Raw genomic sequence first — 23,314 nt, forward strand, 5'->3', positions numbered from 1 at the left:
AGGCGTCGCGTCGCAACGCTCCCAACAAAGAAAGACATATTTTCATACAAGATGGATGCTACATTAGTCTGAAGGATAAAATTGAGTAAAAGAAGACTTGATTCTCTAATACCTGACAAAGTAGACTCCAATCCAAAACTAGTCAAAAGAGTAAGGAGAGTTTCTTCATACTCATTAGAATAAAAACACACCTAGAATGTACTACAGTTTTAAACATATATGTGCTGAACATATAACAAATTTTGTATAGATATTATTGGATGGAAAATTACACATGACCATCTATGCAATAGTAAGACGTGATTTCCATAACTCATTTCACCAATGAAGACGTCATCCAAGCAGAAAATAAACAGAAATATCAGTTAGATGACAACATATAACAAATAGACTTAACAGATTATAATGGAACCTCATGAAACTGAAAAGCTTCTGTAAGGCAAAGGACATAGTCAATAGGACAAATTGGCAACCTAGAGATTGGGAAAAAAATCTCCACTCACCCCACATCTGATAGTGGGCTAATATCCAAAATATATAAAGAACTCAACAAGCTAACTTCCAAAACACCAAACAACCCAATCCAAAAATGGGGTATAGAACTAAAGAGAGAATTCACAACAGAGGGATCTCTAATGGACAAGAAGCACTTAAAGAAATGTTCAAAGTCCTTAGTCACCAGGGAAATGCAAATCAAAGCAACCCTGAGATACCATCTTACACCAATCAGAATGGCTAAGATCAAAAACTCAGGTGACAGTACACATTGCTAGTGGGATTGCAAACTGATACAACCACTCTGGAAATCAATCTGGAGGTTCCTCATACACCACACCTGGGCATATACCCAAAAGATGTTCCACCATGCTATAAGAGCACATGCTCCACTATGTTCATAGTGGCCTTATTTGTGATAGCCAGAAGGTGGAAACAACCCACATGTCCCACAATGGAAAAATGGATATAGAAAATGTGGTCCATTAACACAGTGGAATTCTATCCAGCTATTAAGAATGAAGATATCCTGAATTTTGTAGGTAAATGGATGGAACTAGAAAATATCATCCTGGGTGAGGTATCACAGACTCATGAGGACATGCATGGTGTCTACTCACTAATAAGTGGATATTAGCCAAAAAAGCACAGAATACCCAAGATAAAATTCTCAGAACTCAAAAAGGTTAACAAGCCATAGGGCCCAAGTGAGGATGCTTCAATCCCACTAGGAATGGAGAAGAAACCAGAGGGCAGAGAGAGGAAGGAACTGGGTGGAAGAGCATAGAGAGAGGGACAGTAGAAAAGGGGAACATGATCAGGTATTGGGAGGGGGCAGGAGTAAAACTCCGAAGGCCAGCAGAATAAATGGAAGTATACAACCTCGGGAGGTGGGAGACCCTCTAGAATGTACCAGAGACTGGGGAAGTGAAAGAATCTCAAGACTCAAAGGGAAGTACCTTAAATGAAATGCCCAACAGTGGGGAGAGGAAACTTGTAGAAATCACCTCCAGTAGAAAGACAAGGCATCAAGAGGAAGGATGGGGTTGCCATCCCACAGTCAAAAACTCTGACCCAGAAATGTTCCTGTCTAAAAACTGCAGGGACAAAAATGGAGAAGAGACTGAGGGAAAGAAGGTCCAATGCCTAGTCTGGCCTCAATGAGGGAAGATGCACCTAACCCTTGAGAGACTTGAGCCCCAGAGAATGGAGATGCCTGGCTAGGTGTTAGGGGTTATACATGGGTGTCGGGGCATCCTATTGGAGAGAGGGGAGAAGGAATGCGATGAGGAACTGTTGGAGGGCAGAATGAGAGGGTGATAATGACTGGACTGAAAAAAAGATTAAAGATAATAAAACAGATAAAAAAGAATATTTGATCTTAAAATGTGTCATATGCATTTTAACAGCCTATAGAATATTTTCTGTAATAGATCACATATTATGAGAAGAAATAAGTCTTAACAAACATAACAAAACTGAAACAATTGTTTGATTTCTATCTCATTCAATGGAAGAAAGCTATAAATTAATAGCTTAAAAAAGCTATAGAACATACACAAGCTTGCAGAGAATAATGAAATTCTACCTTATTGAATTAATAAGTCAGACAAAATCAAGAAGGAAAGTGATAAATTGTTTTGATGTATTGAAATGAATACAAAGTACATGGAAATATATGTGATACGATGAACACGAGGCCATCATAAGAAAGAAGCCATTGCTTTAATGGCATCCATTAACAAGGGAGAGAGATTAAAACAAAACAAAACAAACAAAATACGAAAGGGCAGGACACTGACAATGTTCATGGAGGTATATTATCCTGATACTTAAACCAGACAATGACAATGTTCATAGAGGTATATTATCCTGATATTTAAACCAGACAATGACAATGTTCATGAAGGTATATTATCCTGATACTTAAACCAGACAAAGACACACGGAGAAGAAAATTATAGATGAAACTCCCTGATAAAAAATTTCTCAAAATAAATAGTTGAGAAATATCTGCAAGGCTACAAAATAGTCAGAGACACCCCCATTCCCATTGTTAGGAGTCCCAGAAGAACACCAAGCTACACAACCATAACATATATGTATAGGACTTAGCTCAGACCCATACAGCCTCCATGATTGTTGCTAGAGTCTCTATGAGTCCTTTAAAACACTGCTTAGTTGATTCTGAGGGCCATATTCTCATGGTACCTCTACCCCTCTGGCTCCTACAATCCTCCCTTACCCTCTTTTGTGAGTTTTGCTGAGCTCCATCTAATGTTTTGCTGTGGTGTCATGATAATTTATAATTGGCTAGGCACCCATCAGTGAGTATAACAGAATGTCATTAGGAATCATTTCATTGACTTTTGGGGGAAAGGCCAGCCATATTTAATTCTAACCTAGGTTTCTTCACTCTCCATCATCTGGGTGCTAGCCACCCAGGCACTGTCAGGCATGGCTCCCTCTCTTGGCATCGGCCTCAAGTTGGCCACTCCCACCAAGTTCTGTACCAACATTGTCGAAGCACATCTAGCATATCTTGTAGGTAGGGCATGTCAAAGACCACCTTCAACACCACAGGTAAACTGAGAAAAGCAATGAGATGTGGAGTCGGAGATTACTGTCAGTTAGTGCTGATAGCAGCCAACCACAACCCCCACTCCTACTTCCCTATTGACAGTGGCAAGCAATTTATAGGGTAAGTACTGTAAGTGCTGAAGTGAGCAAAACTCTATTATCTGGAATTGGTACCTCTCTGTGACCAAGAAGAAACTCTGAACTTTAACTCTTTAGGTGCCAGCAAGAAAGAAAGAGGGGAAAACACACACACATACACACACACACACACACACACACACACACACACACACTGAATGAAATAAAGCAGGCTCCAACAAGCAAGCTCCAACAATTTCACAATACATACATATGTACACACATACAGAGAGACAGACACATATTTACACATTCAGTGGATGGACCAAAGCAGGATCCAACCATTTTACCTATGTATACATATACACGTATGCACATTTGATGGATAAAGCAAAGCTCTATCGAGTAATCTCTAACCATTTCACATACATACATACATACATACATACATACATACATACATACATGCATGCATACACACAGTTGGTAGACAGAGAGAAAGCCACCGATTTTACATATTTATACATATTTGGTGGATGGAGAGGAACTCCGACAAACTTACTTTTTCCTTTAATCCTTCTTATATCTCCTGTGACAAAGTTCTCTAGGTAATAATAGAAATGACCTCAACAATAGATAAAATGTTACACAAGGGTGAGTTAGGGCAGAATTATTGATTACAAGTTCAAAGCAGTAGGCTGATCTATCTTTCGTTTCATAAGTTCATTTCATAAGGTCAAATTAGTAGTTTATATTTACAGAATTACCCAATCTCAGCATCGCTTTACTTTACTACGGTTAATACCTGTGGCCTCATCCCTGGACCTGATCTAAATTGAGTGATTTTATTGGTTATTAATCTCCCAAAGGCCATTTTTCTTCCTACTAGATTTTTCATGCTTGTAGCACATAAAAGATTATTGTATTTCTTTTCATGCAGCCTTTATATACTATTCTATGTGGAGGGAGCACAATGTCCTCTTGATTTAATGTTATTATATCTTTATCATATCTTTATTTAAGCTATCTCAAATTTTCTATCAACTAACTACTCTGACTTCCTAAACTTATTTGAATCAACTCAGGAATTCTATGAAAATGTGAATTCATCTAAACAGCATTAGTTCATAAAAATTCATATTCTTTTTGATCTATAGGAAACAAAAGGATGTGCTAATACGTGGGAATCAGTCATAACAGACTATAGGCAGGAAGAATCCTCCTTTGCCCAATCACACCATGTCAGAAAGATGAGGAATACAGCAAAGACAAACATGGGAAGGCTCGTCAGTATCAAGAAGCAATCCTGGGACACAGCTTCTGGGGCCATGACTTTCCGGGATCCACCCACTATAGTCATGTAAACTGCTGGGCCTTCTACAGAGAGTTTAGTTGCCCACTGCAGTTCCTCCTGCATGGCATCTGCCAAGAACGGGTTGAACATTGAAGATTTTGCAACTGGGTTCATATCCCAGTGCCATCACTTGGAAAGCCTTGGCTGATTACAGAAGATGGCAGGGTCTGGCTCCATATCCCCCAGGGCTAGGAGTCTTTGCTTGGAACATCCTTGTAGATTCCAATAGATTCCCACTGCACTAAGTTTATACCTTTTCTCATCAAATGCTTCCAATTCCAATTGTCTCTCCAAGTGCTCTCTCCCTCCATTCCCTCCTCATCTGATCCTTCTCATTTCCACCTGCCTCGAGTCCACCCACCAAATCCTCTCTACTTCCCCCTCTCAAGAAGACCTATGCATTCCCCTTTGACCCCTTTTTGGTTACTTAGCCTCTCTGTGTCTGTGGATTATAGCATGCTTTTCCTTTACTGAAGATCTAATATCTACTTATAAATGAGTACATATCATGTTTGTCTTTCTGGGTCAGGGTTACCTCTGCATGATTTTTGTGCCCAGTCTTACTGTAACTTGTGATGCCTTTGGAGGCCTGCATATTTCCGAAGGAAAATGGAAGAGAAGTGGAACTAGGGGAAAAGGGAGATGGGAACAGGGAACTGGAGGGAGTGGAGGGAATGGAAACAGCAGTCACTTTGTAGTGTATTAAAGAAGAATAGAAAATACTTTTAAGAAACAGGAAACCACTTATCATTAATAAGTTGACTTTATTCCAGAAATACCACAGGTTGGATTTGATATATTCCAAAACAATAAGTGTAATACATGATCTCATAAATGGATTAAAGACAGTAATCATGTGAACATCAATAGATAGGAAAAGGCCTTTTACAGAAGCCCATTATTTAGTCAAGTAAAAGTCCTGCAGAATCTTGGAAGAAGGAACTTAACCCATGTGTATGTTCACATCAACAATCACATACACATATCTTTATGATAGCATAAAAGATGATAAGAAAAATCCATTTGAGACTGGCCATGGGTACTCTTTATATTGTCCAAACTGTACACAGAACTATTACTTTATGATTTGAAAATCTGAATAAATTAAAATTTAATAATAAAATTAAAATTGTGTGTTTGAATTTGTGGTCATTTCATGTTGCAGGGAGAATTTAGAATACCATATTATTCAGGGGCTTCCATGAATGATCTATCCTGTGAATTATTTTTAATAAATCAGATCATTTTACATATTTTTTCTTTCTCTCAAGCCAGAGAATATTGACATAAGTGACTTATTCAAACAGTGCCTGGTCCACACAGGTAGTAAGACAGGGGAAGTTTGAACTGAGACTAGTGACTAAGACTTGTGGAATCTAAGCAAAAAGATTGATTCCCCTTCCAGAGCCTTGGTCCTAATGTATGAAATGTGTTATGATGTGTTCTTCAGACAGCCTGATATCAGATATCACAGTATGGGCCAGGACTCTTCCTTTATCAGTATTTTAGGGTTTCATCACTGCAAATTAAAAGTTGGTCTTTTCTTCAGGAGCAATCATGTCAAAAATAAAGTTAGATTAATTTTGAAATGGTCACAAGATGATACAGTCTCTTGATGGTCATAATTTTCACTAAAACCAATGATTTAACAAATGAAACAACAGCTTAAAAATCAAAGATAATTAAGGAGATAAAATACCAAGCAAGAAAATATTTGTACTTATAAAAGCAAGAGACTTTCAGAAAGGTTTAAAATCATGCAAAAAACTAAAGCTGACTGTCAACGTCATATTTCCTAAGCATGGCTAAAACTTCCTCAGAAACCTCTTTCCTAGCATTTAATCCCAGTATAAAATCAAAATGACTAAAATCAGAAATAGTCTTATGGTATACGAGGTTGGGGATTTTGGCTTTCAAAATTTCAACATCTTCTGGATTAGACAAAAAATCTTTTAAACCACTAAACATGGCAGTTGGAACCTTCATGTCTTCCACATTGTATACTGGAGGAGTAGTCTGAAGGAAAATGGCAAAGAGCAATGCATTAACAAAAACAAAATTAACAAAAATTCAACAAGGCATTAACAAAAATAGAAAACTCTTTATGGCTTATTCTCATCTGTGACAGGATAATTGTAATGGCACACTTATTGTGTTCACTGAAGTCATTGATCTCCGCCTTTGTCAGATAAAAATTAATCTTATATTTATATATGTATTTACTGTAGTTTTGTCACAGCCACTCTCTATGTAGTCTATGCTGCTCTCTTCCAGAATCCTCCCTTCTCGCTGTCCTTAATTCTGAGGTTACTGCTGTGTGCCACCACCCCCCTATTATAGTGGTCTGTCATCCAAGCTTGAAATCATACAAGTCCCAAGTTCTCTGAACCTAGATCTCTACATGTGAAATGACTATATCAATAAGTGTCTGATAATTCCCACAAAATTTTAAGAGATTCAAATGATGTGTTAGACAGAACTTTGTCACAGTATCATTATACAAAAGATAATGCTATTCATTTTGATTCTTCTCGAGTTCTGTGCAATCCCTCTTCCTAAGAAAAATGAAATGTCCCCCAAAAATCCCAAAGTGACATTTTAAAAATGAGGACTTTGGTTATATTTCTTTGACTATATAGCTTTTGTAAAGGCCAGGTCATTAAATCTGAAAAAAGAGACTTACTTGACTGTAGTGTTGCATATTCAGAGATGGAGGTCCCCAATCATAAGCTCGAAGTACAGCATTTCTTTTTGCCTTACATTCAGAGAAAACATACCATTACTTACAAAGCCTTACACTATGATAAAACCAACATTTATTGAGCTCTATTTCCTCTTTCTAAAGTAATGACACAGTGGGCCCAGATAAACCTGTACATTTTCTATCCTAATGATATGTATTGTTTGATCAATGGCTACTAAATTAAAGTCCTAGAGAATTATGCAACATATGAAGTATATGTATATGTATATAAAGGACCTTCAAATGTAAATTTATTTTTATATCAGCTCAAACAAAATATACTTTACAATCATTTTAATAATGCTTAAGATGTATCAATTAATATATACTCAACAGCAGGAAAAGTCAATAAGAAGCTGAGAACATATCATCCATGAATGGTAAAAGTTTAGTTATCTGTGGAAAGTAATGTATCATTCTATGATAAATTTAGTTTTAGTAGTGTTTAGTAAATCTCATTTTATGTTTATTTCAAATTATCATATTTGTTTAATTATAAGAATCTAAATTAATGCTTATAAGAAGAATAAAATGCAAAATCTCAAATTAGTACATGCAAAAGTTACTTTATTACTCTACAATTAAAATGAATTCAGAATATATTTCAGAGTGATTTGGTTCCTGTTTGGAATAATATTTTATATAATAAAATTTGTACCCTTCATATATAATTTCATTTACATAATTGTTCTTTAATATTGTACAACACAATTTTCAAAAATATTATGGTAGAGTTAAATTGAATATTCTTTGTTTCTAAAAATAGAAAAACTTAAGAAATTATAGTGATCAGAAGTAAATAACAGAAACAAATGTTAAGAGAATTGCAGAACCATGAATAGAATTTTGCAAACAAAGCAATATAAAGTGGCATCCCTTAGGATGTGACATATGCTGACTTATTGATAATGGATAATAGAATAAAAATTTTCATACCAGAAAAGACACAGGATATTCAGGGGTCACCCTCAGGTATATAATTTAAGTTGTATATGTTTGAATAGAATTAAACACAAAACAAAAGGACCTTGTAAGATGCCTGTGCTCTGTATATGTACCAGTTTACAGCTAGTCAAATAACATCAGTCCAATCACATCATGTACATATATAAAATCTACCACAGTTTACTCATAGTCCTCAAGGGCATCTACAATTCTTATCTTGCATCAGTTGTGAAATTAATTACTAAAATTTTTTCTAATTGGAATATATATTCCAATAAAACATATCTATGTGTGTGTGTGTGTGTGTTTATGTGTATATATGTATACACACATGCAGGAGTGCTCAAAGGTTTGCGAGGAGGCTGTCTCCAAGCAGCCCAAGAATTAAATGCTTTTGTAGTAATTAGACTGTAACTAGCCTAGAGGGTAAAATTAGACTTCTGTACACTTTATATTCTGGCATTTTGTATTTATTAGTAAAATAATACAGGAATACTTTGTGGTAATAAAGCTAGTGACACAAATAAAATAGAGTCGTGGTTTGTGGCAAATTGTATCTTTAATAATTTTAAAATGAATAAACTAAGCAATTCTGTCCCTGTTTGAAAAAATATTATAATTAAGCTTCCTTCTTGGAAAATCTCAGTCACACGATTTTACAGGCAAAATAGACCAAATATTTATCTTATAAAAAATGCAATAACAGAATGTTCCCCTACTCCTTTTATGAGGTCAGCATTTCTATCACACTAAACTTAGAAAAGAGCATACAAAAAGGAAACACAGTCAGAAATGAAGTTGGCCGTTGGCTGAGCAGCTCAGATGGTTTGTTGCTTAGCACTGCATAAAACTTACATAGTAATAAACACCTAAAGTACCACTGCATAAGAAGCAAAGGAAGGAGAATCAAGAACAGTCCAAGGCTGTCCTGAGTGAATGAAGTTTTCATTCTAAAGAGAAGTTGATGGCACAAGGCGAAGGTTACAATGGAAAAGACGCTTTACCTGCAATCTCACTGTAAATGTCAATGAAACTGCACTTGGCACTCTAAATAAAGCAGACACTGAAAAGTGTTTAAGAACCTTAAGTGACAGCAAGGATGTCCAGGAATTTTACCATTGTACTTTGATGGTGGCAAATAATATCAGAGACAGACTTGGAATCCTGATGCTGTCATAAGATGAAACCCAAACTGAGAAAAGGGAAAACTGCCCTCACTTGGAGGACTGATATTTGTACAAACTTTATTTATCTTTAATGAAAACATATCCTAATGGTTCTACAATATTATGGCAGTAGCTTTGTAACTAGAATAATGATATTAAGAACAATGAAGAAAATTTAGTCTGTACAGAGGTAAAACAATGACAAGTATAAAGGAAAATGTACAATAAGTGAAACAGTGTGAAGGTTATAGGAAGACAGTGGTAGAAAACTTTAAAGTGAAATATTAGATAAGATAAAATACATTAGGAAACATGTCAAAAGATTATCCCATGTATATGTGGTAGAATCTTCCTCTAATAAATAAACACTACAAGTGACCAATCACTGGGTGACTGGGCGGGAGTTCTAGGTTGGAAAGAAGAAGAGGAGAGAGGAAGCGGGGCGGTTTTTGGAGGGCAGGAATGAGAGAGACTAGCAGAATGTAGGAAGCCAGATGCTGTTGTTTCTAATGGCGGATCCGCCTTGATCCTCCACCTGAGGATTTCTAACATAGAGTAATTTGAGAAACTAGGATACTAGATTCTGTGCCTAGCTATTGTGTTACCTGTTGATTCTAAACTAAGATTGTGTGGTGTTTTCCTTCACACCACGACTCAACTGGGTTCCAGAGAAAGGTATAGCAGTAGAGTGTAGTGTGCAAGGGTACATCCCAGCCAGCCATGCGAATTTGGAAACACAGAGCATGTGTGGCAATAGCTAGCACTGAGAATTTAGTGATGCTGGAGGAGAGAGCCCTGGCTAAAAGGAAGGAATGTGGTCTTGGCCTGTCTGCCATGCTGGAAACAATTGAGGCTGTCTGCCGGTGGTAGCCGACCTTAGTGTGATGCCTTTTATATTTTTCATGTAACATGCTTATATGTATGCAATGATAATAACTAAAGAGACAGTCATGAGTTTGAAAGAGAAGAGGGTCACAGAGGAGTTGAAAGAGTATAGGGAGGGATGGGAAAGATATGGATATAGTACTAATGTATAACATTCTGAAAAATGAAAATTTAAATTAATAAGAACTAGATAAAAGACCAAAATATAGATTAAAATCACATACATGCTAGAGAAAGTGCACAGGAGAAAATGCAGGCTGCCCAGCTTTGAGGTGAGACTCACTGTAGCCATCAGGGGAGGTGAGGTGGACGAGTGAGCACTAGACTGTACCGGTAGATCTCTTCTTTAGCAATCTAACTTTGAAAAATGTAAATATTCTACCACTTTGAGTTCATCACAAACCTTGATAGTTGTCGGAAAGAGGTAAGATCCAAGGTTCCCAAAACCTCTGGTATTTTGAACACTGTAAACTGGACCCAGAAAAATGTTGAATTTAATCTTTGCAACCAGTTCTTGATTTGTCGCAAATGCCCCAATAGCTGAAAGACATGATATATACATATACATTATACATATACATTATACACATACACATATACATACATATGTATATGCATATATATATTATATGAGTATTAAGATGTTAAACTCTTTCCATTCAATTTGCTTCTCCCCCCCACCACTTACTGTAAATGATGCTCTTTATGATTCACCATTAGAAAAAGCCAGTCTGGAGGAAGAAAAATATTCTGCCCTTAATAAATTCTGGAATTCTATTACTTTGGCATTTTCTGCTCTGGGCAATTCCACCTAGTTTACTTTGTTTTGTCTTCTCGCCAATATGTAGCTTATTGACATTTATTAAAGACTTACAGATGGCCTTTGATTTTTTTGACTGCTGGCTCACATATTTGAGACTGACTGTAATTAAGGATCAGCTCAGAACTTTTAAAAAATAAAATCTTCCCTGATTCTTGGAAGTGACACTTATCCAAAATGTCACACATTGATTTTAGTGATCTCTAGGTTTTTAATGATGTTCCTTCACATGCCCTCTATGTAGCATCTCCAGGCCATTCATGCAGGTACACACCTATATACAAATCTATCTACTTACCTATCTACAGTCATTCTGTCTGCCACATTATAAATTGAGCAAAGAATATGAAGAAGAAATTTTAAGTTAGCTTAAAAATAATATAGCAGAAAGCCTTGATTCATAAGCACAAGTAGTTAAGAACGCAGATTTGCTAGCCCAAGGGTTCACAAAGAATGCAGAGCTGGAGAAACAAAGGTCAATTGAGTGTTCCGGGAGTTGGCTGACTGTAACAAGTTGGAAGTTGGGAGGATGCACAAGGACAAATCCCTGAGAACAAGTGAATGATGAGATACCCATCTGTTCCCGTGATGTTTGACTTAACCTCCTCTGAACCCCCCCTCGCCTTGGGGCCCACCAAATGTTTTAGGGATTTGCAGTCTAAAATTAATCAGATGGTTTGTTGACTCAGATAAGCATCCGCCCCTGGGTTCTGAGAGAACAGGAACCCATGGTTGTTCCTGGAGCTGCTTGCGTACTCTGCTGATGTTCAAATATATGAAACAGCCAATCGTGTGTAAGCGAGTCAAGACTTCCCACTCTCCCCGATCCTTGCCTATATAAACCCCAAGCTTCTGGCCTCGGGGTCGACTCCTCTGTCTCCTGTGTGAGATACGTGTCAACCCGGAGCTCCGTCAGAAAACTGCCTTGTGTGATTACAGCAAGACGGTCATACGTGTGTCCTTGGGTGTGTGGCATCCCGAGACTTGAATGAGAGTCCCTCTTTGGGAGTCTTTCAAATGCATTAGTTAAAAATATTTTCCCTCGGAGGACAGTTGGAACCATCTACCCTTGGTCACATTTGTTCTTTGAAAATATATACTTTCTCCAAACCCAAAGAATATCAATCAAAGCTCTATGAGAGCTGACCAAGACAGTGGAGACAGATTCATAAAGCGTTTTCTAAGAAAAATGAACACTCTGATTTTCAGCATGTACGATACCATTTGAGAAAGAACACGCACGCGCACACACACACACACACACACAGTGAATTATTAGTCTCAGACGTTCTAGATATAGAGAACCCTAGGATATCTCATATATGTACTTCATTTAAATATTTTATGCATTAGAGACTATGATTTCAACATTTGACATTTTAAAGCAGACTACAGTTGTTATCATCTGTCAGAGCTTTTCTGTTTTACAAAGAGGTGCAAATTATATGTATATAATTGTGTTCTTCAAGACAAAATTTCAACATTGTTCTTTTCTCGCATACCGATCAGGGTTCCTTGAGAATGGCCAATATAGTAAATCTGCTTTTGTCCTGTTTTCTCCAGAATGAAATTAATGGTGGCCGGAAGGTCATATGTTATCATTTGATCAAAACTGCAAGAAAATAGAATGGAGAAAAGGTGATTTAGTGACTAACCAATAAATAATTCGCTTCTGTTTAAAATGATGTCTCTATGTGATCTATGTGAAGGGAGACACGGTTCACAAAGTGGTGTCAATTATCAACTGCTACCTGCATGTTCACTATGTTACCACCTTATGTTCACCATTTCTCTGTGATCATTAATTTCCTATGACATTTGTCCACGATTATACACATTGCACAGAATTAAGCTAACATTGCTATGTCCACAGTGAATGAATTGTTAGACTTAATCCAGATCTGCTTAAGAGCCAAATTTGTAAAAATTCTAGGTTCTCCACATGATTTAAAATTGGGAAATAGGAAATCTCCTCCAAGCTCCCACTGGGAGAGAGAGAGACAGAGACACAGACACAGAGACAGAGACTGCTAAAGGTATAAAGATGAATACATAAAGGAAGATGATCAAACAAATTGATGAGATAATATTCTACTATTTTATGACACAAAGTAATCACATGTGCTATTAACTGCCTCCCTTCTCCGTTGCCTGTCAGTCTTTCCTCTAAGAAAATATCAACAGTATCAGCTGAGGAGGCAGCTCATTGGAAAATAATTGAGGAGTGAGTTTGATCCCAAGGATCCACCTTTATAAGAAGAAAAATCAAAAACAAAAAAAGTTATTATAGTGCTCACCTGAAGTCCCAGCAATGCATGTGTAAAAATAAGCAGTTTTACTAACCACCCACCCTGTCCTACTTAGAGATTCCCAAGCCAGAGAGGCACAGTGTGTCTAAGGAATGACACTTAAATTTGTACTCCGATGCTCATTAAACACATGGACATGAATATACATGTATTTCATATTCACAAGTATGTATACACACACAAATCAGAATACATGTTTAAAGTAAAGAGTAATGGGGGATGGCTGTATGCGAATGTCTAATATACAAGATCATTGTTTTAAATATATCAAGTTTACTTCAATGAAGCAATTTTTTTACAGATGTGGGTAAGATCTGTAAGAAGACTCAGTGAGCACAGGCACTTGTTTCCAGGCCTGTTGCCCTGAGTTTCATCCCAAGGACAAACATGGATAAAGGAGATAACCAATTCCCATAAGTTGTTTTCTGACCTCCAAATATATACTGAAACACTTACATACACAGATTCACACACAGATACACACACACACACACACACTGTGAATGAGTACAATCTTTTAAAATAAGTGGATTGATTAAAAGAGTAATTAATATTTCAAGAGTAGAAGATAGGCTCTAATGATAATTTAATTACTATGTGTTTTACCCATAATACAAAGTCCTAAACTATGTCAGTCAAGTCAGTCTTCTAAGTGAAATGCCTTCAATCCTGCTCCACAAAATTATTTAACTATTAAAATATTTTACATCCTTTTAGGGCAAAAGTAGAAATCACATGGAATTGTTTCCTACCTAAAAGCCCAGAATTCTTTAGAATCTGCGTTGAGAGTCACATGTTCTTTTGCCCAGGTACTTCCTCTGCTGTTTCCCAACCACACATCATACCCAGCATCTGCTAGGATGAAGGCCAGGCTGTTGTTGGGAGGATTGGAAACCCATACACCAGCAGTTGAAAATAAGCCATGTTGACAAAATACTACCATCTTTGGGGCTGCAAAAACAATCATGAAAATGCTTTACATCATTAGCATCTACTGAAAATGTAAGCAAGAACATCAAGTACTTGTAATGGAGCCAAAAGATTTAAAAACTAGCACACAGGGATGTGCTAAGACTACATTTCACTTATGTTGTGTCAGTCAATGTTAATCAATATGGAACTGTGCAAAAGAAGATTCATTTCTACAGTATCTTGGTCTCCCTTCTATCTCATCCTCTTCAACCATAAATTTCCTCACATCTGTTCATTTTTTAAGTTTTGTAGTTTGTAGTTTTTTAAAAGGAATGCTTTATATCTTATAAAATCCAGAGGCAAATATACAGAAATACTAATGACTAAACATCCAAGATTAATATGCAGTTTCTTTTAAAACTCACTGGACTCTAAGAACATCCAGGGCTTCTAGTTGGATACGAGGAATGAACCAGGTCTCATGTGTTACCATCTGGAGCATAAACTGTGAATGCTCACACAGGGAACTAAGGGATCTCCCACATGCAGTGTGCTTGAAAATTATTTAGGGACTCAGTGCCCTCTGTAGAAACACATCCTTGTCCTCATAGTGATCAATGAAAGCTGGGTTCCTTTAAGCCCCAGTTCAGCTATGGAGTCAGGGAGCTCCAATTGCTCTTTTGAAATAACTCAGTTTGGAGGTAACTCTTTAGTAAGTCATTGCTTAACATGTCATTGCCTCAGGGTGCTGATGGCTTTAATATTCATCTCACTCAGATCTTACCTGAACTATCAGCATTATTCTTCCCATGAGGAATGTGGTTAATTGGAAGAATGTAACCGTCATCAGTCACAACCTTATATTCTTCACTTGGATATCCCCAGTGTTCAATAATCTCACTCTACAAGGGAAAACACACAATAATGATTTTCATGAATTTTTTTATATTCACTCATTTTTCATGATTCTTAAAATACAGTTTCTTCTGGAATGAAGTCATCATTCATGGTAAATGTTCAGATTGTAAGAAATGCAATGATTTAGAAAAGATGAAATTAATAGAGATAAAGCAAATATATTTAATCTTATTAGGGATAAGAATAGCTTACAACATTCATGTGAGCTTCAGGATTCTTGTTTTGTTTCAGTAAACAAAATATCTTTCCAGATACATGGATAAGGCACATTGTACTCAGTAGCCACTGCATTTTAAACCTGCAAGGAAGTAGTTGTTGTTATGAGTAGCTAAAGACACAGTACTAACTCAGCTTATTACATATATATTATGTCTATATGTTACCTTCCCTAACTGAAAGTTTTCATATTATATAGAAAGCATCTTACTTATTCACACAGGGGTTACAAACACAAAAAGGTAGGACGTGGGGAAGGGGATGACACCATAGTGTGGGTGTTCAGGGGGAGTACAGATATCTTTCAGAACAGGGTATTGGCTGGGTGCTGTTTCTAAAAACAAAATAATTCTAACTAATTTGCTTATAAATACTCATTGGTGACTATTTGTGATTTATCCTAAAGCACTAAGATTAGTACATAATTCATTTGTTAATGAGTTAAAGAATTTACTTAATTCAAAGCCATTTAGATGCTTAGCAGCAGAGTGAGGATAGAAGGAAAGGTTAAACAATGATAGCAGAGATGGATGAAAAGCAAGGCGAATGGTTTTCTATATGTAGAAGATATACATTCCAAGGAATCCTGTCTAGCCACCATATCTTTTTTGCCTTCTTTCCTATGTATAGACATGTATTCCACCAATGTCACCTGAATTCGTAAAGTATGTATTTTTTTTAAAAACACACAAACATGAGCTATAAACATCTTTTTTTCACCCTCTATAAGTATTAAAGTGCTATTTGATCACACATTTTAATAATCACATATTTATCAATTTAGGTTGCTATAGAAGAGATGGACCCCACACGTAGCTTCTCTGATATTGTTTAAAGTACAGGATATGGTCTCTATTCTTTCTTTCATTTTATTTTACTTTTCTTTAATGCCCTAATATTAAGATGCCAAGTAAGCTGAAAAAAGGGGAAAATACGTATTAGCCAAATGAACTTAGCAAAATTAATATTGTATATTTCAACAATCATGGTATGCCCAGTGTCTAAATAACTTCATTTCTCAAACTTCAAGCAATATAATTCACAACTGTATCATACTCACTGTTACCAAATATCAAGGTTTTTGATTTCTTGTAGTTTGAATGAAATTTTATTTTTTCCCATTCTACTCTCTATAAATATATCACAGAATGTATTTTTTGGATGACCTTTCCGAAAAATGGACACTGCCTACTTTAACCATGAACTTGGATGCTTGTCAAATCAGAAGTCAAATGTTGCAAAAGCTCTTACGATTGATAAACTCATTGCAGTATTAATAATCTTTGAGATTGTGCAGGTTTACCAACATTGTCTTCTAAACCAAAAGGTTTACATACTCAAAAAAAGCTTATCAATACATAGGAGAATTTTATATATTTATATAAAATTTGTATATATTTAAAATAACCCAATGAGGAATGAAAGATCCTCCATTGTCTTCAGAGCCATATGCAAGGTCCAGAACTCATAATTCTCCTGCCTCAGTCTTCTGAATACTGAGATGTCAAGTGTGTACCCTTGGCTCAGTTGCTGTTATTTTGAATGGCTCTATTAAATTGAATTAATTTACTCTGTGTAAAAATGTATTTAATATTTCTAGATATACACAAGTGATCAAAAAATTTAGTGAGTAGATGAAAGAGAGACTTCCTCTAAAGTCTGAGAGGTCACTGTGTAGCATGGATGACACTGGAGATAAGGATGTCTAAAACCGCTTTACTAGTTTATTTTATTGACGTGGAAGAGGTGTGAAGAAAGTTATGTGACAAGACAAAACAATACAATGAGATCTCATTGATACCTTAAGTAGCACAATGTCACTCTTCTAATGTGTAGGATATCTTAGTTCTATTTTATAAAAAGAACTAAATAGGATTTCAAACTACAGAACTTCCCTTAACAAGTCTTAATTTCTCTTGCCTCCTCAAGAATTGTAGTTTTAATACTGGTAGGTACATTTTTCTCCCTGATTATTCTATGAGTGAGGCAGAACAGAACTGCTATAGAGGTCCTGTTCTCCCCATCCCTGATAAATGCTCTCAGCTTCACTAATTCTTACTTTTCATTTGAACAATTATAACTATGGTTCAAGATGTTAACATTTTCAAGAGGTAGCATCTGCTTATGTTTCTTCTTTATGTGATGTAGCAGGTGGATGGATTTCAACTAAAGGAACAAATCTCAGTTAAGAACTCTTCTAAAGGACCTGAGTTTGATTCCCATCATTCAGATGGTGGATTACAAACACCTGCAATTCCAGATTTAGGGTACCAAATGTCTTCTTCTAGCCTTAGTGAGCACCAGAAATCCATGTGGCACACATACAAAAATGTAGGCAAAATATTAATACATAAAATTAAAATAAATGTTTAAAATATTAATAATGTAAGTGATTCTCATATAATACATATAATTCTTCATTAACGATTATGTGGAAAAGTTCTTTGTATTCCAGCGTAATTTTAAACAATTTTAACAGAATAAAAATAATAACATAAATTTCAAGTCAGTTAAATATTTAAAATAATGCTCAAAAGACTAAAGATATCTTTTTATCAACACACATTAAAAGGTACTGAAAGAAATGAGAACAAAAGTGAGAGAGAAATTTCAGTTAAATTGATTGATAACAAGTAATTGAAGAAATGAACATAAAAGAAATTATGTTTCTTGTCATGTTTCCATTTGTGTTTATTTAATTTATAGTTGGAAATATTTTATGTATTTATTTAACCAATTTTATCCAATATATCATTTCCACATCAATTGTTATATATTCTATGTCATTTTGTATAAAATAATTTTTAATGTGAGTGTGCTTTTTCTGTAGAGCATCTCAACTTGACCTTGTCATGTTTTGGTAACTCAATAGCCATAGAGCTTAGTTTCTACCAAAAATAACAAGTTTTAAATTTCCAAAAGTGAGCAGAGGATATAGAAATTGATTTTCTTGATTCTCTTCTTTCAAGCTCTGAAGAACAGACGAAACAGTAAGACACATGTAGTTTAGGTCATATGTGTCTATGACTGCCAACCAATACAAAACATGCTGGTCAGTTTCTCAGAAAGAGTGCCTAGTTGACTATCATTGAATGTCCTGTTGAAAGCAAAGCCAATACCCTCCTTACTCTAACAACCTTGCTCTGTTACATCTTCAGATCCATCCAACATAAGCAACCTCAGTGGTCCTAGGTATAAGTTCATGGCAACTATGAAAAAAATCTGTCATGCAAACAGTTGCCAATACCATTGTCAAAAAATGTGCAATATTCAGGATAGTAATGAAATAACATATTTTAAATGATAAAATATAGAACTAGAAAATATTATTCTGAGTGAGGTAACTCAGACCCAAAAGGTCATGCATAGTATGTACTCACAAATAAGTGGATATTAGCCCCCACAAAAAGTACAGAATACTCAAGATACAGTCCACAGAACTTAAAAAGGTCAATAAGCTGAAGGGCCCAAGTGAGAATGCTTCGGCCCCACCTGGGAGGAAGTAAAAAGCAATCAAGGTGGAAGGGAGGGACCAGGGAGAAAAAGTGGATGGGGAAGAGGGGGGCCTGATCTGGTACTGGGTGAGGGAAAATGACTGAAGCCCTGAGGGTCAGCAGAAAGAATGGAAACAGGCAACCTCTTTAAGAGGTAGGAGGTTGGGGTGGGGGACCCTCCAGAATGTACCAGAGACCTGGGCAGTGAGAGACTCTCAGGACTCAAAGGAAGGAACCTTAGATGAAGTGCCCTCCAGTAGGGAGAGGGAACATTTAGAGCCCACCTCCAGCAGAAAGACAGAGTGTCAAGTGAGGGATGGGGTTGCCATCCCACAGTCAAAACTCTGACCCATAATGTTCCTGTCTGAAAGAACTGCAAGGACAGACATGTAGAAGAACTTGAGGAAAAGAAGGTCCAGCAACAGTGGGATCCAGCTCAAGGGGCAGCCCCAAGGCCTGACACTATTACTGAGGTTATAGAGCGCTCACAAAAAGGGACCTATCATGACTGCCCTCCAAAAGACCCAACAAGCAGCTAAAAGAGTCAGATGCAGATATTTGCACCCAACCAATGGACAGAAGCTTCTGACTCCTGTGGTTGAATTAGGGAAAGGCTGAAAGAAGCTGAGGAGGGCAACCTTGTAGGAAGACCAGCAGTCTCAATTAACCTTGACCTCTGAGATCTCTCAGACACTGGACCACCAAACAGGAAGCATACACCAGCTGACGTGAGGCCTCCAACACATATACAGCAGAGGACTGCTGGGTCTGGGTTCAGTCAGAGAAGATGCACCTAACCCACAATAGACTGGAGGACCCAGGGAGCTTAGAGGTCTGGTTGTGTGGGGGTGGGTGGTGGGGATATCCTTGTGGAGAAAGGGGAGAAAATAGGAGGTATGGGATTTGGAAAATGAATCTAGAACAGAAACAAAAAATTTAAGGGACCTAATGACTTTCCACTTATCCATTTAATTTGTTATATTACATATAAATTATTTATGTATATTTTAGTATGTATATTAATTTGAAACCTATGATGGTTAGTTTAAACTAGTATTTCTTCTTTGTAACACTTAAATAGTATTGTTTATGCCATTGTCTGCAGGGTTTTTAAACTTTTCTATGTATTTTATGATGCTTTCTTAGATTCAGGATTTGATGGCTATTTTTAAAGGTCCACACCAAAATTTGTGGTGAATTTTATTTGGATTGTAATATATTAAGATGTAGGATACACACACAGACAAGGGGGGGGGGGTGGAGGCTCTTGTTGATTGGCTTTTACTTTGAAGTTCTGTGAAAAGACTGAGCACAGAATCCCTTTCATGCTGCTAGGCAACCCCACCAGTTCTCACCAGGTTCTAAGAAAAGGCATATACATCTGTAAAAGAGGTACATGCCAGAGACACAAGCTAGCGGGAGTTTATAGTTCAAATCTAACCAATTCATTCATTAATTCATAATAGGAAAAATCTACTCAAGATGGCAGAATTCTCATGGCCTAATTAACACACACACACGTACACATATGCGTAAGAAAATCCATCAGCGTAATCCACTACATAAACAAACTCAAAGAAAAAAACCACATGATCATTTCATTAGATGCTGAAAAAGCATTTGAGAAAATTCAACATCCCTTCATGTCAAATGCATTTTAAACGTCAGGAATTCAAGTCCCAAACCTAAACATAGTAAACGCAATACACAGCAAACCAGTAGCCAACATCAACTAAATGGAGAGAAATTTGAAGCAAGCCTAATAAAATCAGGGACTAGACAAGGCTGCCCACTCTCTTATAGTAATCGAAGTACTAGCAATAGTAATTAGACAACAAAAGGAGGTCAAAGTGATACAAATTTGAAAGGAAGAAGTCAAAATATCACTATTTGCAGATGATATGATAGTATACTTAAGTGACCCCAAAAATTCCACCAGAGAACTCCTAAACCTAATAAACAACTTTAGCAAAGTGGCTGGATATAAAATTAACTCAAACAAATCAGTAGCCTTCCTCTACTCAAAAGATAAACAGGCTTACAGAGAAGAAGGAGGAGGGGTGAGGGGATTGGGGGTTCCTGGGTGGGTGGGGGAATGGGGTAAGGGGACAACATAGGAAATGTAAATAAAACATCCAATAAAAAAAAGAAAAAAAAGAAAAAGAAAAAAAAAGATAAACAGGCTGAGGAAGAAATTAGGGAAATGACACCCTTCACAATAGTCACAAATAATATAAAATACCTTGGTGTGACTCTAACCAAGCAAGTAAAAGATCTATATGAAAAGAACTTCAAGTCCCTGTAGAAAGAAATCAAAGAACTTAAAAGATGGAAAGGAAAGGGAAGGGGGAAGTGATATATTTTATTATAATCTCAAAAATAAAGAATGTAAATAAAAAGTAAAACAATATAATAGACCACAATTCCCTTTATATTTTAGTGCCTTGTACTGACCTAGTAAATTCTAGTCTTTTCATCATCTACAGAGATAGCACATGAATGGAACACACTAGAGATTTTCAGCTCAGGAGACAACTGATTTCCAGATTTTTTTCTGAGATGTTGATCTGAAGACCGAATTAGAGAAAAGATAGTGGTATGTAAGATAACCTTTCTCAAACTTCAATACACCTTCAACCTACCAGGTTCTAAGCACATATACCAACAGAGTTTTCTGAATGAGGTAGAAAGTTCAACTTTTCTATCAGCTAACTGCACCATCTTTTGTTTCTCCCTGATTCACACACCAAGCCAGAATCCTCTTTCTAGAGCTGAGCAATGAACTCAAATGTGTTTTCAGGCATCATGGGGCGCCATGATTCCCAGAGCCCCAAGTCTTTCTTCCAGTTGCATTCCTGTCTTTGTCCTGAACACTGAAATGTGAGCGTTGAAAAATCCTGACATAAAAGTATCAACTTTCTATGATAAGCTCAGAGAATATTTGCTAGGCTAGTCATAAAGAAGACATACTGAAGGGCACATGCAGTAACAGTCACCTGCATGATTAGATGAAATTTCTATGTCCATGCTACCTATCTTCAAATGCTAGGATGAATCTTAATCTAATTGAATGATGCAATGTTTGAGTTTATAGAATTTTTTTTAATTGGCAGGCTTGATTTTATTCCTCAACTTTCTTTCATGCTTGAACGTGCAATAGCTTTGCCTATTGTTTTTCAATAGCATCATGAGACAGCTCACCTTAGGTTGTCCTAAATCAGCCAGTGGTTCAATCTAGCCTTTTTGGAATTTACATCAAATTATTATAGTTTGGCAGCACAAAATCAAGAATAGATCCAACTATTTTTTTTCTATAGAAACTACTCAGCAGGATATAATCACCTATGGTTTCAAAACAAAACTAAAGCCTTCCTCAAGGTTTAATTGGTTTGTTCTGTTCCATCTTGAGATAAATCCAGGGCAAACAATGTCAGATGACTACAGAGTAATGTCTTGGCATCTTAAAATATTCCTATCAGATAACACTACAACAAAGTCAGTGGAGAATATTGGTGACTGTCCACTGTCTTTTCCTATGTAATACATTTCCATTCCCTCTCCATGCTATTGGGAACTTAATTTCATAATGAGTATAAATCCACATCAATTGTCTTTAAAACATAAGAGATTTAAAAACCTTCCAGTTAGTATACTATGTTGATCTTTGTATAAATAAAAGGGAAAAGATTTCAATGATTACTGCATGGAGAGTAATCCATCTCCCTGCAATCACGTATTAAGAGACCTACTTTTCAATGTGTCCAAATTTAATTTTGTATCATTCCTATATTGTCTCAAAGAATATATTTTAAAGCTATAAAGTAGAATAGAATTAACTATTTTAAATACAATACATGTCAAATGAAATAACACAGGAGATAACATGCTATGGAAACAGATTCTTAGTCAACACGCACACACACACACACACAGATTGAGAGAGAGAGAGAGAGAGAGAGAGAGAGAGAGAGAGAAAGAGAGAGAAACTATGACAGTAAACTAAAGAAGGGTTAAGATGGACTCAACATGGCATTCAGTGCTCAGTGATGCTGCATGTGATAAATGGTACCTTAGATACCAGAAGGCTGCAAGATCTCTGGAGTCCAGGGAAGGAGTATGCTCTGAATCTAGGAAGCCAGAAAGATATTATCGCAACCCTGAAAACTTACGTCCATGCTCCTTTCTAACCTTGGTGGTCTGTAAGAAAAGTGGATGACATATGACTGACAACATCACTCCTTGGCCCTGTGTAGCCACTGGAAACAAGACTGCAGTCTTTACAAACTACAAGCCCATGCTCAGGTCCCAAGAACTGCAAGCTGCCTCCATCAGAGTCATCTTTTCTGCTTCAGAGTCCAATGAATAAAGGATGCAGTTTTCCTAACCCTTAAAAATAATC

The 23,314-nt window shown here is 36.5% G+C and overlaps 1 protein-coding gene across 1 annotated transcript; it reads right to left on the minus strand.

Annotated features, from left to right (window-relative positions):
• Window positions 1-6,274: 6,274 nt before the first annotated feature.
• Window positions 6,275-15,496, minus strand: LOC114633673 (tear acid lipase-like protein). The gene is made up of 7 exons (XM_028782271.1): window positions 15,398-15,496; window positions 15,072-15,189; window positions 14,128-14,326; window positions 12,569-12,678; window positions 10,650-10,786; window positions 7,191-7,262; window positions 6,275-6,523 (listed from the first exon to the last, which is right to left on the minus strand). Exons 1-7 carry the CDS (start codon window positions 15,494-15,496, stop codon window positions 6,275-6,277), a joined length of 984 nt encoding a protein of 327 aa, XP_028638104.1.
• Between the last annotated feature and the right edge of the window lie 7,818 nt (window positions 15,497-23,314).

Source organism: Grammomys surdaster, unplaced genomic scaffold (genome assembly GCF_004785775.1).
Source record: "Grammomys surdaster isolate TR1022 unplaced genomic scaffold, NIH_TR_1.0 725, whole genome shotgun sequence".
Classification (NCBI taxonomy): domain Eukaryota; kingdom Metazoa; phylum Chordata; class Mammalia; order Rodentia; family Muridae; genus Grammomys; species Grammomys surdaster.